The sequence below is a fragment of the Aptenodytes patagonicus genome, chromosome 4 (assembly GCF_965638725.1).
Source record: "Aptenodytes patagonicus chromosome 4, bAptPat1.pri.cur, whole genome shotgun sequence".
NCBI classification, from domain to species: Eukaryota; Metazoa; Chordata; class Aves; order Sphenisciformes; family Spheniscidae; genus Aptenodytes; species Aptenodytes patagonicus.
The window spans coordinates 19,604,071-19,620,016 of record NC_134952.1 but is presented as its reverse complement, the minus strand read 5'-3'; the positions used below and the strand labels follow the sequence as shown (position 1 = coordinate 19,620,016).

General features: G+C 35.1%; 1 protein-coding gene across 2 annotated transcripts in view; it reads left to right on the top strand.

Annotated features, from left to right (window-relative positions):
* ADGRA3 (adhesion G protein-coupled receptor A3) overlaps window positions 1–15,946 on the top strand; it is a 68,318-nt gene that overhangs the window by 19,908 nt on the left and 32,464 nt on the right. The window contains exons 3-8 of one of the 2 annotated variants that reach the window (XM_076336034.1): window positions 4,202–4,273; window positions 5,592–5,663; window positions 6,582–6,653; window positions 8,256–8,416; window positions 9,855–10,068; window positions 11,029–11,193. In XM_076336034.1, the coding sequence (XP_076192149.1) occupies window positions 4,202–4,273; window positions 5,592–5,663; window positions 6,582–6,653; window positions 8,256–8,416; window positions 9,855–10,068; window positions 11,029–11,193 (756 nt within the window). The remainder of the gene's footprint in view (window positions 1–4,201; window positions 4,274–5,591; window positions 5,664–6,581; window positions 6,654–8,255; window positions 8,417–9,854; window positions 10,069–11,028; window positions 11,194–15,946) is intronic. The other variant, XM_076336035.1, reaches the window with a different exon arrangement.

Below are 15,946 nucleotides of genomic sequence, written 5' to 3'. Positions count from 1 at the left end.
TACCTGGTTCTCAGGTAATTTCTGAAAAATCTGAGCTGTGAAATTGAATGCTTTGGAGTATTCTGAACTGTAGGAAGTATAGAAATTATTTGAAGGAAACAAAGGTTTTCTGGTCTAGGTTCTAGCTTTTGTTTAGTTTGCGGAAGTGTGGTAGTCTCAAGCATATTTTTTTTTAAACTTTTTTGTATTACACCTTCAAGAAATTTTGACTATTGTAGTTCATCAGTGCATGTCACAGGTGATGTGGTGGGGTAAGCAAAACACAGTGATCCAAGTTGCTGTCCATTTCTTTAGACGCAAGGGGATGTCAAAAGCATATGTAAGAACTCTTCAAAAAGTCAAGAGATGATTTTTAGTAACAACTTTTAAATTTCCATTTGGAAAATGTTCAAGTCTTGTAACTGTCTATTGTCTCCTCTTTCATGGTTCCTTACAAACCTGGACATTCCAGTTGTTTTCTATTCTTGTGTTACACTAATATAATCCAAATCGGTGATAGATTTGAGCCAGTTTTCCATTCCTAGAGAGAGTTACTTGAACCAGGTGAAGCAGCCCCAGCAGAACTTGATCCTCACATACAATTTGGATATGGTGACCTGAAAGCAGAATTCTACATCTGAGACCCACATGCAATAAAGTATTGGGCTTTCAGTTATCAACAATTTTGGTGGTACCCTAAATATTTGGTACGCTGATGGTGAAAACTCAAAATAAATATAGCCTGCTATATTTTAGGGAGAAAGCCTATGTATGTATAGGGTAGAATTTAAATCATACACAGTGAATGATGAGGAAACATAAAAATTGTTTAATCAGTCATAACCATTTATTGGATCTGCCTGCATAAAATCTACACCCCATAGAGCTGTGGGAGGGATAGGCTGACTTTGTTTAACCTGTTTTTGTAATTTCTTTGTCCTCTTTCCCCATTTCCTTTTTGAAAAGGCATTTCATGTAGTAAGAGTCCATGGTAGCTAATGTGTTTCTTGTCTGATGTTCATTTTCAAGTTCTGTTCAGGAAGAAAAGATAGTTTATCCAATGGTAGTTGAGAGAGCTAAATAATGTATACATGTCAGTATGTGTATATATATGCATTGTTTGTTTGTGCCTGAAGGATGCTTTAGTAATAATTAAGACAGTCTTCATTGTGCTGAGACAGAAAGCAATAAATCATAAGTAATATGTATTCATACATAAGTAATTTCTGCATATGAATATGTGTGCTTTTAAGTCATAGACAATTGGCCACTGAAATACTTCATTATAAATTCTAATGAAATGGAAGGATTTTGTTTTTTACATGGCAAACCATAGTTACATTTAAGTATTCTTTCATTAGGATATTTTTCTTATCTTAACAATATAACATTAGGTGCAGTTGTCAGGCTCTTAAAAATATTTTTGCCTGTTGGTAAGTTGCTATTTGCCCACTTAATCATGGATTTGAAAAAGAGCTGTTCCAATTGGAGATAAGAAAATTCTTCATAATGAGAATGGTTAAACACTTAGAGAGTTGGGTGGTGAGATGGTGAAATCTGCATCCTTTGAAGTTTCCAGGACTTCACTGGACATAACAGTGGGGCAGTTGATCTGATTTAGTTGTGCTTTGAGCCAGAAGTTGGACTACATGGGGAAGTTGTAATATTACCCTAACTGAAACCCTCTTCTAATGGATTTCTTTTGGACAGATTTTCTTTTATTTGGACAAATAAGTATCTATAACTATATCCTGTTGGTTGAGCTTTGCCAAAGAAAAATTATTAAAATCAGTGGCTGAGATGAGTAAATTCCTGTTGCTAAAAATCAGTAGTATAAATGTATTTATAAGTGTTAAACAACAACAAAAACTTTAAATCCAAACACAACTTTCTAATGAGATTGTCTCCCGCCCCTCCCTTTTCTGTGAGAATCCTATCAGTCTGTTGGTTTAACCACAACTGTCATTTCTTCATTTAGAAATTGTCCTAGATACTGGAGTCCTGGCAGTTGCACTAGCCTGTGTATCAACATCTTTTACTGTTTCTGAAGAGCTGCCAGACATGTCAGCAGTGTGTTAATTTTGAGATCTTTAAATATCTCTTATTTCACAGTTTTCATCTGCTAATACTTTTTGATAGATGAATACATAGCTAGTGCTTACTAATGACTGCCACTGGGAGGGGGGGAAAATACCCTAGAGAGTCCCCAGCTGTTGTAGTTGCAGGTCAAGAAAATGCTAACACTTTGGGCATTCAGGGTGTTTTTTAAAAACTACTTTAGTATGGTGGTTCATTAATGCTTTGCTATCTTATTTACAAAATACAGAATATACATTGAATGAGTTTTATGAAAACATGAAAATTGTTGGCATTTCTTTTTAAAAAGAATTTATTAATTCTAGTGTAATTATCCTTCTGGAACTGGTATTAAGAACTACTAAGGGGAGGGAAAAAAAGCAAAAAATTACATAAAGAATAGACATGTCAGTTTTTATCAACTACGCTGACAAAATGTATAAACAGGCTGTGGAAGTAGTAAAACTCTTGCTTTTAATTTTAAAACTATATTGTTTTTTTCCACTGAAGCAATGGGTTTAAGAAAGAGGTGTATCAGGGTGTACGCTTTGAATTTAAGTAATTAAAGATCACTGATATCTAGACTAGTGGATTTCCAAGGAATGTTGTCAAGGTTTTTTTCCCTGAGTGTTTTCCACAGTGAGATTTTAAGTTTAAGTGGGAGTTACATGATTTTAAACTGAAATTTAAAATATGAGCAGTAAGTATCATTTTTCTTCCCTGTCCCAATAAATAAGTGGTGATTAACATTTAGTATTCTCAGATTTGTCATGGTCTTGGTACTGGGTTTATAAACCTGCTGAAAGAGGCTTAAAAACATTACAGTTCTTCAGGCTCCTGATACTGCTTTGGAAGTAGTTGGCAGTCCCTGCCACTGTACAGGGCAAGAAAATAAAGTTGAGATAAGAGAAGTGTGTATATGTCATAATTTTATTGAAAATTAATTTACTGTACAGCAAGGTAAATTTAAAGTATTTAAAATATTTCAAGTATTTAAAACGTTTATTAGGTATGGCATTGAAGCGTGATCCATGTACCATGACACTGTCTGTTGTACCATGATTTGTTAATCTGGCTGCAGGAAATGCTATTGTGAAATTTTGGGATGAATTTATATTTTCGCTCATGCATATCTGTGTGATGGTAGATGTAATCCTCTTGTACTGTTCTCTTTCAGGCAGAATTATTAATGGTGTGGTAGATTTAGGAGATGTTTTTTCTACCCTTGCTTACTAAAACATTGCTTTTAATTGAAATTACTAATTTTCTTTTCAAATGCAGAACATTCACATATTACCAAGGAATGAGAAAGTTTCCTTGTAGTAATAAGTGCCTGTGAAGTTTCAGATAATAGTATAGTAAAAATCTTGGATTAATAAGGAGGTAGAAATAATTTTAGCATTCATGCAGTGATAGAGTTTGTTCAAAACTATGTAGATGCTGGCAGATGCTTTCTGTGACCTTTCAAACTAAGCTGTATCTGCAAAATATCTTGAGTTAGGAGTTAAATTTCCTGTATCACTTGTAAAATTAATAAAGCAGTTTAATGACATAGTTACTTTACATTCTTCTTACAATCTCCTATTCTGGAAACTTAAGATTTAAAAACCTGTGCTCTGAGTTTTTTCACCAGCTTTATTTGGGATTCTCAGCCAGGGCTTTGCTTTTGTGCCAGTAATGTTGGTGGAAACTTTCAATGTTGTGTCTTTGGTGTATTTTTAGGACCTTGTTTTCCTTCTTTTGGTAGATGTTGGGCACTACTACAGTATTTAAAATTGGGTAGGCTGAAGAAGACAACACTGTGCTAAACAGTATTGTACTGTGTAATGAGCTAATGTTACACCCTGAGCAGCTGTAATCTGTTTGGACACTGTGGCAATCTATCTTTGACTCTATACTCTTTCATGTGATAGGAACTGATAGAATATTTAAAGGAATACACATGCTGTTCATATTCCTCTTATTAGTTAAAATACAGATTTTCAAATTTTGAAAGATACTATGTTAGAGACAGTAGAAATGTGTTGTGGGGTTTTTTTGGGCAGTTTTCAAACAAGTTGAGACAAGTTAAGTGTATCTTCATGGATGTATATCTGTTTTAAGGGGTAGTTTGTGATAAATATAATGTCATAATTTTTCTCCGCAGGGACCTTAAGAACAACCTTATTAGTACTATAGATCCAGGAGCTTTTCTGGGGCTTTCATCTTTGAAAAGACTGTAAGTAGTATATCTAGCTAGCCAGTTTAAACCCAACAAACAAAAAAACCCCTAAAAGTAGAGTAAGTCTTAGGTTCTGGAAATTTAGACAGCAAAACTATTATATATTAAAAGTTGAATATGTATATGCTGTCTAAATTTATACACGCACATATATATTAATGTATAAAACAAAGTCTGCTTTCAGCCTTATGACTGAAGAACATCCCCTGCTTGTGGCTTGGCAGTCTCACTTGTTCTTACTGACAGTCTCTTGTATTATTCCTCCCTTTTTGTGTTGCGGTGACTCGAAACATCACTGGGTGAACGTTCATTCAGAGCTTTGATGCCATCAAGTCTTGCTTTGTTAAATGTTAAACTCCTCATGATTTCCCCACCCCCCCAAAGGTCATAGTGGACACAGTCCCTTGCTGTTAATACTACACTGAAGTTACAGCGCTGTTAATGCTGCTTTATTGAAGGTTGTGCCAACATTCCCATTAACACATTTTTTGGGGATTTATACCTTGGCTGTAAAAATTCTGTCCCAGATGAAACTTGAAAAACAAGACTTCAGCATGATGGCTTTTTTTCCCCTTTTTCTTTTTTTTTTAAAACACTCTTCAGATTTTCGGAATATCTGGGACAGCTTTTAAGTCTTAGTGATTTCAGCCCCCCCCTTTAGTCAGCATACAGATTTCCTTCTTAAATTTTTGTAGTATATGTGTTCATTTGTCACTGTGATCGGCTCACTTAAAAGGAAATTTTGTTGGTAATTGCACTTTCGAAAACCTTAAAAATAAAGCTGAACGGTCAATTCTGCACCATTACTACTTCAAGGTTACTTTTTATTCCTTTAAGAATTTTTGGCAATTCGATTTAAGACCTACATTGTAAAATATATAATATTTAAATATTTATGTAAGTATAAATATAGAAGTGGTCCTATTTATGTACAATAAATGCACTAGTATAGGTCTCTCTGGCAGGTCAAAAAATTAAGTTACATAGCACATGTGATAAATATACTGTACAAATAAGAAAATTTACTCTGTAGTGATGTAAGCCAAGCCTGTTCTAAGGGGATTTACTGGTAAGGCTAGGCTCATTTAACTGTATATGGGCAAACCATTATTACTTTAGAAATGGAATAAGGACTCTATGTGCATGTGTGTACACCCGTATAGCAGTACCTTTTGGGTTTTGCTGAAAAAGACTAAATGTATATATGGTGCAATCTGTACTCATGAATTTTGGTTGAAATACTTCTGTTTGCAGACTGTATGTCATTTGGAAATAAAACAGTTTATTCTGATTTTTGCTTCTTTCCTATTTATAGAGACTTAACTAATAACAGAATAGGCTGCCTGAATGCAGATATATTTAGAGGACTTGTAAATCTTATTAGATTGTGAGTATAATTTTGTTGTATGTAATTTCACTTCTTAAGTATTAGTCTTATGTAAGTTAACATTATTTCAATGGGAGTAGTTTGTTTTAAGTGTGCGCTTGAAAGAGGTGCAGTGTGGTTATGATTGTGGCTTGTTGTTCAATAGCAAGCTTAAAAAAAAAAAAAAGGGGTGGCGGGGGGCAACCAAAACCGTACTGCTCAGTGCTCTGTCTTCTCTGCAACCATTTTCCGGTTTCTTAGAAGGTATAGCGGGGGGGGTGGGAGAGGGGGAAAGTAGCAGACTGTACAAAATATTTTCCCTAGAAAAATGTTTCAGGGTTATAGAATCTTTTAATAGCTGTGCCTTCTACCATGGCATCAGTATGGTTGTGTTTTGCTGGCTTTTTTGCATGTTTTGTAGTTCTTCATTTACTTTAAGAAAATAATGTGTAAGATTATGGGATGTTTCTTTGCCCTGGTAGTTTGCTTCTTAGTGCTTTCACTGATACAGAGAAAGTGGGATGTATAATATTCTTTAAAAATATTCTGCTAGATCAAACATGCTTCTTACAGCATGTTAACAGCAACACATCAATTCACTGTGAACAACAAAGTTTAAAATTAACTTCTTGAAATGTATGCTCAACATGTGCTAGTTGTTGCTTTAAATAAAGTTAAAGTATTTGCTTTCAATCCTTGTTCCCAATCTTAAAATTCTTCAGCTAAAAAAAGAAGTATTGGGGAACAGTTTATTTTGGAATTTTTGCTAGGCTATCAGACCTGATTATTATTCTTACAGTCTTGTGAACTATGACAGAGTGTCATAATAGTATCCTGTAGGTTTTAAAATAATGTTACCTTGAAGAGGGATTTTTTTTTTTAATTTAAAATGTCCATTGCTCGAACATGAGTTCAAATTATGATACTTTTATTTCTTAGGAATCTTTCTGGAAATCTGTTTTCTACACTTACACAGGGAACATTCGATCATCTTGGTTCACTAAAGTCTCTGTAAGTACTTATTGCATCTACTCATAATTTGCATGATCATTTGTGTTCTTAAAAAACATTTTATAATCACTTGTTTGTACTATAGTTTTGCATTTTTACTTTTAGACCTCATAACAGCGTTTTCTTTATCTGAATAAGTGCATGGGAAATGTACGTACAGATGTTTGGGTGTTTATATAACTTCCTTCAAAAGAATGCTCAGTACTTGTTACATAGTTCTGAGAGAACAAAGCTATACTGGCATCTGGGCTTCTGAAAGTTTTACTCTGTATACATCATTTATTACTTTATATTAAATAAATAGCATTTTACACCTTTTTTTTAATAATGGGAACAAATACTTTTAAGGAAGATCTTAGTCCTTGAAGAACGGTATAATTTTGTTATACTTAACAGTGGGTACATCTCAACCTCACATTATTTTTCTCTCCTTTAATTTCATGAGAGTTGTAATCTTGTGTAAGGAAGAAAGCAAATGAAAAATATTATCAGTGCTGATGTTTAGCTTGCATTTTTCCCTGGTAGTCATGACAGTTGGCTTGCTGTACTAGGACTTTCTCAAGAGCTCTGATTTTTGGCTTTGACACCGAGTTAATTTCTTGTTTATAAAGGCAAATGTTGCTTTTCTTCCTCCAACTTATTTTAATTGTTCATAAATTGTTATTCCTGGTATTTTAATTGTGTACATAAAGGTTGCTGTCCAAGAACATCACAGGTCTGACAAGAGAACCTGGATATAACCGTTGCTATTAAAAATGTGTGTGTCTGGAGGAATTCCTGTGAACAAAGACCAAATGGAGTTTCACAGGAATGTTGATTTAGTGTTTGAAGTGTTCTGCCTGTGATGTTGTGTTACCCTCTAGACATTTGCAAAAAGAAAAATAAATTGTTTTCACTAGAGATAAAAAACAGTGTAGACACAGTGATATGTTTTGATACATTTTTAACTGTTTCTAAACAGGTAAAATATTTATGTTCTCTTTCAATTTAGCTGACTACAACACACACCTATGGGGGGATTTGGTATGTCTTTTTAGTAGAAAGTATTAAATTGTACAGAGAAGACTTTATGAATCAATGAAAAGCCTTATATGATTTCCATATAAAGCAGAATAAAACCATCACTAAAATTGTATGAATAGTGGTTCTGGAAAGAGAAATAGGTGAGAGGCTATTTTTATATTTCTGTTGATTTTACTGTTACAGCATTTGATTGCTAAAGTGAAGCAATGAAGTGTATTCTTAAGTTATGGTGATGCATATGAAAGCAATTCCTTGTTATTGCTCACTTAAATAACGTAAACTCCCTCCATGAAAGAAATTACTAGAAATTTTTTCATGCACGGGTATTAGATGTTCCTCATATTTATGGAGAGAATTCCTTTTCTCAGGGAGTGTGTACTTTTGTTCTCAGACCACAGCTTGCAGAGGATTAGAGTATCTTCCAATACGTAGTGGTAGGCAACTCCGCTGTATTTTGGGGTTTGACTGCTTGTTGTCTGTGTGTCTGTGACAATGAGAGGCATTGTACGGCTGTTGATGTCAAGCTTTCAGACCTTTGGGTGTTGCATTTTGTCACTGAATACCTATTTTGTGTTGCAGAGAATTTCAAACTGATTATCTTCTTTGTGATTGCAACATACTGTGGATGCATCAGTGGTTAAAAGAAAGAAATATAACTGTACGTGAAACTAAATGTGCCTATCCCAAGTCACTTCAGTCGCAGCCGGTGACTGGTGTTAAGCAGGAGCTTCTGACCTGCGGTAAGCACTCCTGACAACTGATACTTGTTTTCTAACTGTTGTGGTTTAACCTGGCAGGCAGCTAAACACCACAGAGCCGTTCGCTCGCTCCTCCCGCCCCCACCAGTGGGAAGGGGGAGAAAATCAGGGGAAAAAAAGAAAGTAAAATTCGTGGGTTGAGATAGAGACAGTTTAATAGGACAGAAAAGGAAGGGAAAACAATAATAATAATAATAATGATGATAAAAGAATATACAAAATAAGTGATGCACAATGCAATTGCTCACCACCCGCCGACCAATGCCCAGCCAGCTCCCGAGCAGTGGTCACCGCCCCCTCAGCTAACTCCCCCCAGTTTAGATACTGAACATGACATTATGTGGTATGGAATAGCCCTTTGGGCAGTTTGGGTCAGCTGTCCTGGCTGTACCCCCTCCCAGCTTCTTGTGCACCTCCAGCCTTCTCAGTCGGTAGAGCATGGGAAGCTGAAAAGTCCTTGACTAGTGTAAGCACTACTTAACACACCGATGTTTTAGTTGTTGCTATCAACATTATTCTCATCCTAAATCCAAAACACAGCACTGTACCAGCTACTAGGAAGAAAATTAACTCTATCCCAGCCAAAACCAGGACACTAATGTGTTCCATATTCTGTTAATATTAGTGAACAGACTTTTTTGCTTTTTTTTGTTTCCCTGAAATTCAGTACTTATATGATAGTGGTAATAGTGATTCTTTTTCAAAGGCTGATCTTCAGTCATGATTCAGTGTTGTTTGTTTTGGAAATAAATAATAAATAAATTGGTGATTGTGGATGTTAGTCTGTAGAAACTAAGGATGAGTAGCACTCTCTGGAGGTAAACTCCTTTTTCCTGCTAATCCATGTTTTTCGGGGATTTTTAGGTAAACTTCACAAGAGGAATCAGAAGCTGGTAATTTTTTTCCAAAGTCTAGCTATCTGACTTCAGATGCCCAAATTATTCCAAGCCCAAATTTCTGAAGTTAAAAGGTCTTCATTTTATTACTTACTTTCCTACATGGTGATTCTGTTGTTGATCAGCCTTCTTGTAATGATGAAACCATGACCAACTTGCTTAACTACTTTGTTATTCTACCTGTCAAAATAATAAAACATATGTATTTGTGATTTTGAAATATTAATAGTGAGAAATTGTGAAGAAATAAAATGCATAAATATATTTTTCATTCAAGTTTATATTTTTCACTCTTTTGAATGTGGGCTAGCAAAAGATTTTTGAAATGTATTACATTAAAGGAATACACACTGAAAAAGAATATGATAAGAATTTGTATTTTTCAGTATTTGATGCATCAAATGTAGTTTTTATATAAATCTTGCAAGATGCAGCTTACAAGGAGGGTATTCTTCTCCTCTTTTGAAAATTACGTATACAATAGTTTCTTGCTATTAATTGTGCTTTTATTTCTTGAATTCTAGAACCGCCGCTTGAATTACCATCTTTCTATATGACTCCATCTCACCGTCAGGTTGTCTTTGAAGGAGATAGTCTACCCTTCCAATGTATGGCTTCGTATATTGATCAAGACATGCAAGTCTTGTGGTATCAGGATGGAAAGATAGTGGAAACTGATGAGTCCCAGGGTATTTTTGTTGAAAAAAACATGATTCATAACTGCTCACTGATTGCAAGGTGAATCCATAAAGAGAAAATGTATTTCCCACTCCTCACTTTCTGCTCTGATTTAGTGACTATTTCCGTAACCAGTAAGGCCCTCTCATATCCTCGCTGAGTGAACATACGTAAACAGAAACTTCCCAAGCAGGGAAGTAGTCTGTAACTTCACACATCTCTTAAATTACCTGGGTGTGGTCACTGTTGCTAACTATCAAGTTTGAGGAGGGAGGTCTAGAGATTTGATTAGTCAAACCCACCTGCTTAAAACAGGGTTAGCTAGAGCAGGTTGCCCAGAACTGTTGCAGTTGGGTTTTAATTATCTCCAAGGATTACCCAATGCAGTTCATTAAAATGTTTGTGGTAGGATACATTTTTTCTCGTGGAACATTAAAATTATGAAAACAAGGCATTTACATGAGCTACTCATGGATTCTTTCCTCTTCCTTTTGAGCACACCGCAGTTGGTAATATTGAAGTTCTCCAGCAGAGCTCTATAAGTATAATTTATTCTGCCTGCAGCAGATTTTTGACTCATTCAGCATCTAGAGAGTGGTTATATATCCTGTAATTGTATTAGTAAATTAGGGCTTCTAACTTTATCACAAATTATGCATTTGGGAAGTTATTTAGTTTGGCCTTTCTGGAACAACTATAAAAATTCTGTGTTGAAGAGCAATGATGACACTTGGGGAATTTGGACTTTTCATCTCTTCTTTCTGAAGTCAAGGAACTTTTTCCCATGGCTGTTCTTTTTCTTTCGTACCTTGACAAAACTGAGAGCTAGAAGAATACTAAATATTTCTCTGTTAATTACAGTACATTGTACTTTTTTTACTGGTTTTGTAAGATCACTCAGTTTGTATGTAATTGGTTGTTTCTTCTGTTGTCTTTCTGTAGTTTTAATCTTTTGGTAAAAGCTTATATAAATTTTATTGCAAGACTTTTGGGTTTTATTTGTTTATTTTATCTTCTCAGTGCATTGACAATCTCAAACATTCAGGCTGGCTCCACAGGAAACTGGGGTTGCCATGTACAAACCAGACGTGGGAATAACACAAGGACAGTAGACATTGTGGTGCTAGAAAGTTCTGCGCAGTATTGCCCTCCAGAGAGGGTTGTGAACAATAAAGGGGATTTCAGGTTGGTAACCTCAATTTTTTTTCAAAGAAAAGTCCATTTAATTTTGTTTTTAACTAAGGTATTAATGCTTTGAAGGCACCTATATGGATGTTCATTTGTAAATGGTGTGTAGTAGATTTTTAGCTGTTCTAAATTAGTATGTGTTGAAAGAAGTGCACACAACTATACCATGAAATGATAAACTTTCAGCCTGTTAACTCACATCTTTGGAAGGGATGGAAAGTAAGCTATGATATTTGAAATATATAAATGAAATTATTGGAATAGAGTAAAACTTCTTAGATGATCTGTAAATTAGAGTTGGACTGCACGCATATTGATGGGGGGAGTTTCCACCAGGTTATCATTCTGTTTTTAAAACCCTCCTGCTCCCATACAACAAAATCACTATATAAGAAACATGTAATATAGTTGTGGTTTTTTTTCCCCTGTGAATATTAGAGTAAAGAATATGAATGGTGCTTCCTTTTAATGATTGTTGGGTCTGTAGTGGTAGCTCTGATGTTCCATTGTGTTGGGTATTGCAGAGTATTTTATCTTTTGTTCTTACCTCTTCACCTGTTTTCCCTTTTCTGGTCTTTCTGCTGCTGGTCACTCTAACAACACGTTACTCCTGGAGGTGCCAGCTGTAACAGATAGCTTCTGTATAGATTCTCTGTATGTAAGGTAATTCCCTTTATAACTACTCTGTGTTGTACCTCCCTGCAGTAACTTCTACTGAGAATTAGTATATGTCATCGCATATGTTTTCACTACGGTTTGTAGGGTTTCTTAATGTTGTAATAACTGCTTTTACCCGCTCATTTGTTTTCAGTTTTCTTATGCTGCTTGGCTATATTGATCTTCTGCTTGACCTTTTGTTTACATTTATAAACTCTTCTTCCTTTCCCTGTGTACATTAGAGTTCTTTAAAGTCGTCTTCTTTCCATACAGCTAATCTAAGACCATAAATCTTTTATTTTAAGAAATGAAAAGTAAGTTAAAGCATGTTGCTGGGACATAGTTTTTGGGGAGAGAGAAGATAAGCTTTCAAGTGCAGAAGGCTTTCTCCAGTTGTAGCAAAAATTCAGGTAAAGTCCTGGCTGAGAGCATTTGTTCTGAGTTCATCTTTATGTTCATCAGTTGGACAATTTGAGAAGAACGGTAGCTGGTGTCTGAGTATGAGGAACTATTAGTAAGGGAAGTAGTGTTAAGATCACTTGCTGCACAGAGGCAATTTGGAACTACTGAACAGCTTCACTTTCACACTGTAAGGAATTATTTATATAAGAAACTTTGTGCATGTCCTCTTTCTACACTGTGGTGGTTTCAACTGCAGGGATGAGCATTACACTAGAAAATGAGAACTTCCTGCTTAAGATAAAAGGTAAAGAAGGTCAAACAGATAGATGCTGTATTCATCAAAGAACACATCTATTTAAATCACTTATGCATTTTTTTAATGATACAAGTGTGAATTGTTCTTCTTTGATTTGCCATTAGAGGTGAAAACAGATGGTAAAGGCTTATTTCAAGGTGTTTTCCATTAAATTAACCTGTGCTGTTCAGTGACTGTTCAGTGTAATAGGATTTACCCCCTCTAGAACTCAGTAGAATGAAATAAGATTTCAGGAAATGTTCAGCTTATCAAAAAGTTCACTATGTCTGGGTTTACTATAACAGACTTCCATTTGTAGTTTAGGTAGAGTAATAATAAAGAATAATTTTTCACCTTTGAGACCATATGGAAATAAGGCTTTGACTGGTGAGAAAATGGTTCTGAGCAGATGGCTGTAAATGATCCTAGGTGAATTTGATTTTATAGTTTTTTAGTTGGAACTGGTTAGTCATTTTAGCTTGGAAGCTGTTTCAAAACTGGCATCTAGATTTTTATCCCTTTAGAGATGGGATAGCAAAGTGTAGCAAAGGAGGATGCTTGTCTTCAGTTCTTTGGCTCAGTAATAGTAGTTTAGCATGAGTTTATAAAAATAAGGCAAAAACTGTCTTCATCATGGAATGATGATTTTTTTTTTATTTAGATATTCTTTTAAGTCTTACTCAGATAATATCCCTGAATGTGTTACAATCCATGATTAAATTGAAAATACAGTTTACATGTTAAAATGTAACCTAATGCTTCTGCTTCAGTAAATCCTTCAGTTGTTGTGTTTAGAATAATTTTATGCTGGTAGCTGATAGAATTCTTTCTTAAATATGAGAATTATCCTTTTGAAAACTGTTACTTACTGCGTGTAATTAATCTTAAAACTGTAATTGTCATGCTGAATTTAGAGAATTGCTAAGATGTAATCAGAAAAAAATATTGGACTACCTGTAAGCTAATGAAATTATGATATAAAAACTCATTATAACTGAAAGTTATTGTTGATTTAAAGAAATGAATGCTTTCAAAACAGAATTAATATGCATGAAGGGAAGGATTCTTTTATAATCTCATGGTCTGGCTTTTTTTCCTGAAATGAAATTACAGTACTTAAATGTAAATGAACCATCTTTTCCCCCACAGCTGTCTACTGTCATGTATATGTGATAAATTTTGAGCACCTAATTATAAACAGTGATGAAATAAGAGTGTTAATACAGTCCAAATTTGCACTTCTGCTAGCAGTTGGGTAAACTGTGAAAGATATTCAAGCTTAGGCTCACAAGAAATTAAGAATGCAGCCAAACTTATATAGCCTTTGTTTGCATGATGAGAATTTCGTGTCATTAGTCACCTTTTGAGCCCTGCTGGAGGGATGTCCTCTCCGGCTTCATGGAAAGTGGAGAGTGCCTCATCAGCTCATCTCATACAGGTACTGGGAGGAAACAATTCATGGCTGAGAATGGTCCAGGTTAACATTCATTTAGCAAAAATAGGGAATAAGGGAAGTGTAGTTACAGCTGGAATCAGTTCCCCTATCTCATTCACCACTGGGCTGTAAAGAAACTTGTACCCACGCAAGGGGTATTGTGAATGGAAGAGGAAAGAGAATAAGGGACACTGCTCCCCATGAAGCGCTTCTCTTAGTGACACAGCACATTTGTGTTGTTTGTGTATGTGAAATTATGGCAGAAATCTGCGAGTTTTAAATTGCCCACCTCTTATGTTTGGTTTAGTGGAAAGCTTTCTAAATCATTAGATGACTAATATATATAATATTTAGTTTTATTAGTAAAAAGTTTCTGTAGATACCTAAATTTGTTATAAAGGTAGCACAGACTATATGACTATCTGGCATTGCTAGTATTCTTTTGAGAAGATCGTGGTAAAAGATGATAAAATGCTGTGTAGGGAGATGAATGAAAAGTAAATGCAGCAGGAATAAAGGGACAGTAACAAAAGGGAAAGAGATGGATAAAAAGTATAGGGGAAGTGGAGAGAAGAATGGAGAGAGAAGGCAAATAATCTTGTGATAAACCTTTGAAGTAGTGTTAAACACTGAAACTGTCACTTTTTTTCCATTTGATGGCTACAGAAGTTCCAGAAGATATATGGCTTAGAAATTTTACTTGTTTAAAAATAGAGTAATTAAAGCTCTCCTGAAAAACTTGTTTTTCATTTGAGTCCTACTGTTTCACTCTGGTTTCTCTTTTTCTAATTCTTTAGCACTAGGTGTGAATAGGGAGGAAAGGAATGGCACAGGCCATTTTTCAGTGAAAATATTTGTCTTGGAGGTTGTGTCATACCACATCTGCCAGGACTGCAGAGTTTAAATTATCGTAAGGCCATGTGGCACTCAGTCTGTAAGGCGATACATTCAGTCAAAACTGAGCTGACCACAATTTAACTTAAAATGCTTTGGAAAAATACAACTTTTAGAAAACTGTCTATAAAGACAAAGACATATCCCTTTCAAAGTGGCATCTTTGATGTGGAAACAATACAAAAATTTCAATGTTAATAAAATAAAATTGTTTTGGAAATTATCTTTTGGCACTCCAGTGTCAGTGTTTCTGGAAACCTGACTTTTTGCATTCTGGAAGCTGAGGTTTGGTGTATTATGCAAGGTATTTGTGGGCCTGCATGTCCTCTAACAGCTATGCCAGCTGATTTATTAGTTGTCCTCATCTGCCTGTTTTCTTTTTGGTTTCATTCTCTGAAAGCTCATTATGTATCCATAAGAAGTGGCAGCATGAAAGTAGATCATCTTTGTACTTGTTTTTCCCTAGTCTGTGTTGATCAGACTTTATTTTAATTTGTCCATGCAGAAATTCAGAGACTTAGATAAGTTTACATGTATTGTATCCCCTTATCCCTTCCTCCCTTCCCAGCAGATCCATAACTTGCTCTGTCCATGATCAGAGTTGGTCAGACATGACCCCAAGTGATGTTTTTGTTAGCTTGCTAGGGTGCATTGTAATGTTTCACTAAGGTCACTACTGCGACTGTAGCAATTCACAAAGGCTGTTGTGATTTTTCTAAGGAAGATTTTTGTCCTTTCTGCTGGCTTTTCTTCTATATGGGAGAAAAGATGGTAAATAATTTACATTACCATTGCAGAATCTATACCTGTTCTTTAAATTAATTTACATTCTCTAAAATACCTGTATATAATTCCTGGCATTTAAAAACTGTGCTAATTCTTTTTTAATTTTTTTTCTTCTTTGTTTTAACCACCTTCATTGCCACCAATTCTGGTATAAGTTTTCCTTTTTGATAAAGGTTGAATGGTGACACTTCTGTTAATTTCTTGAAGTGGCTGCTGAGGCTCTGAATGTAAGTGTATGCATATTTGCTAGGCTGGATGAATCTCTGCTACGATACCCATAT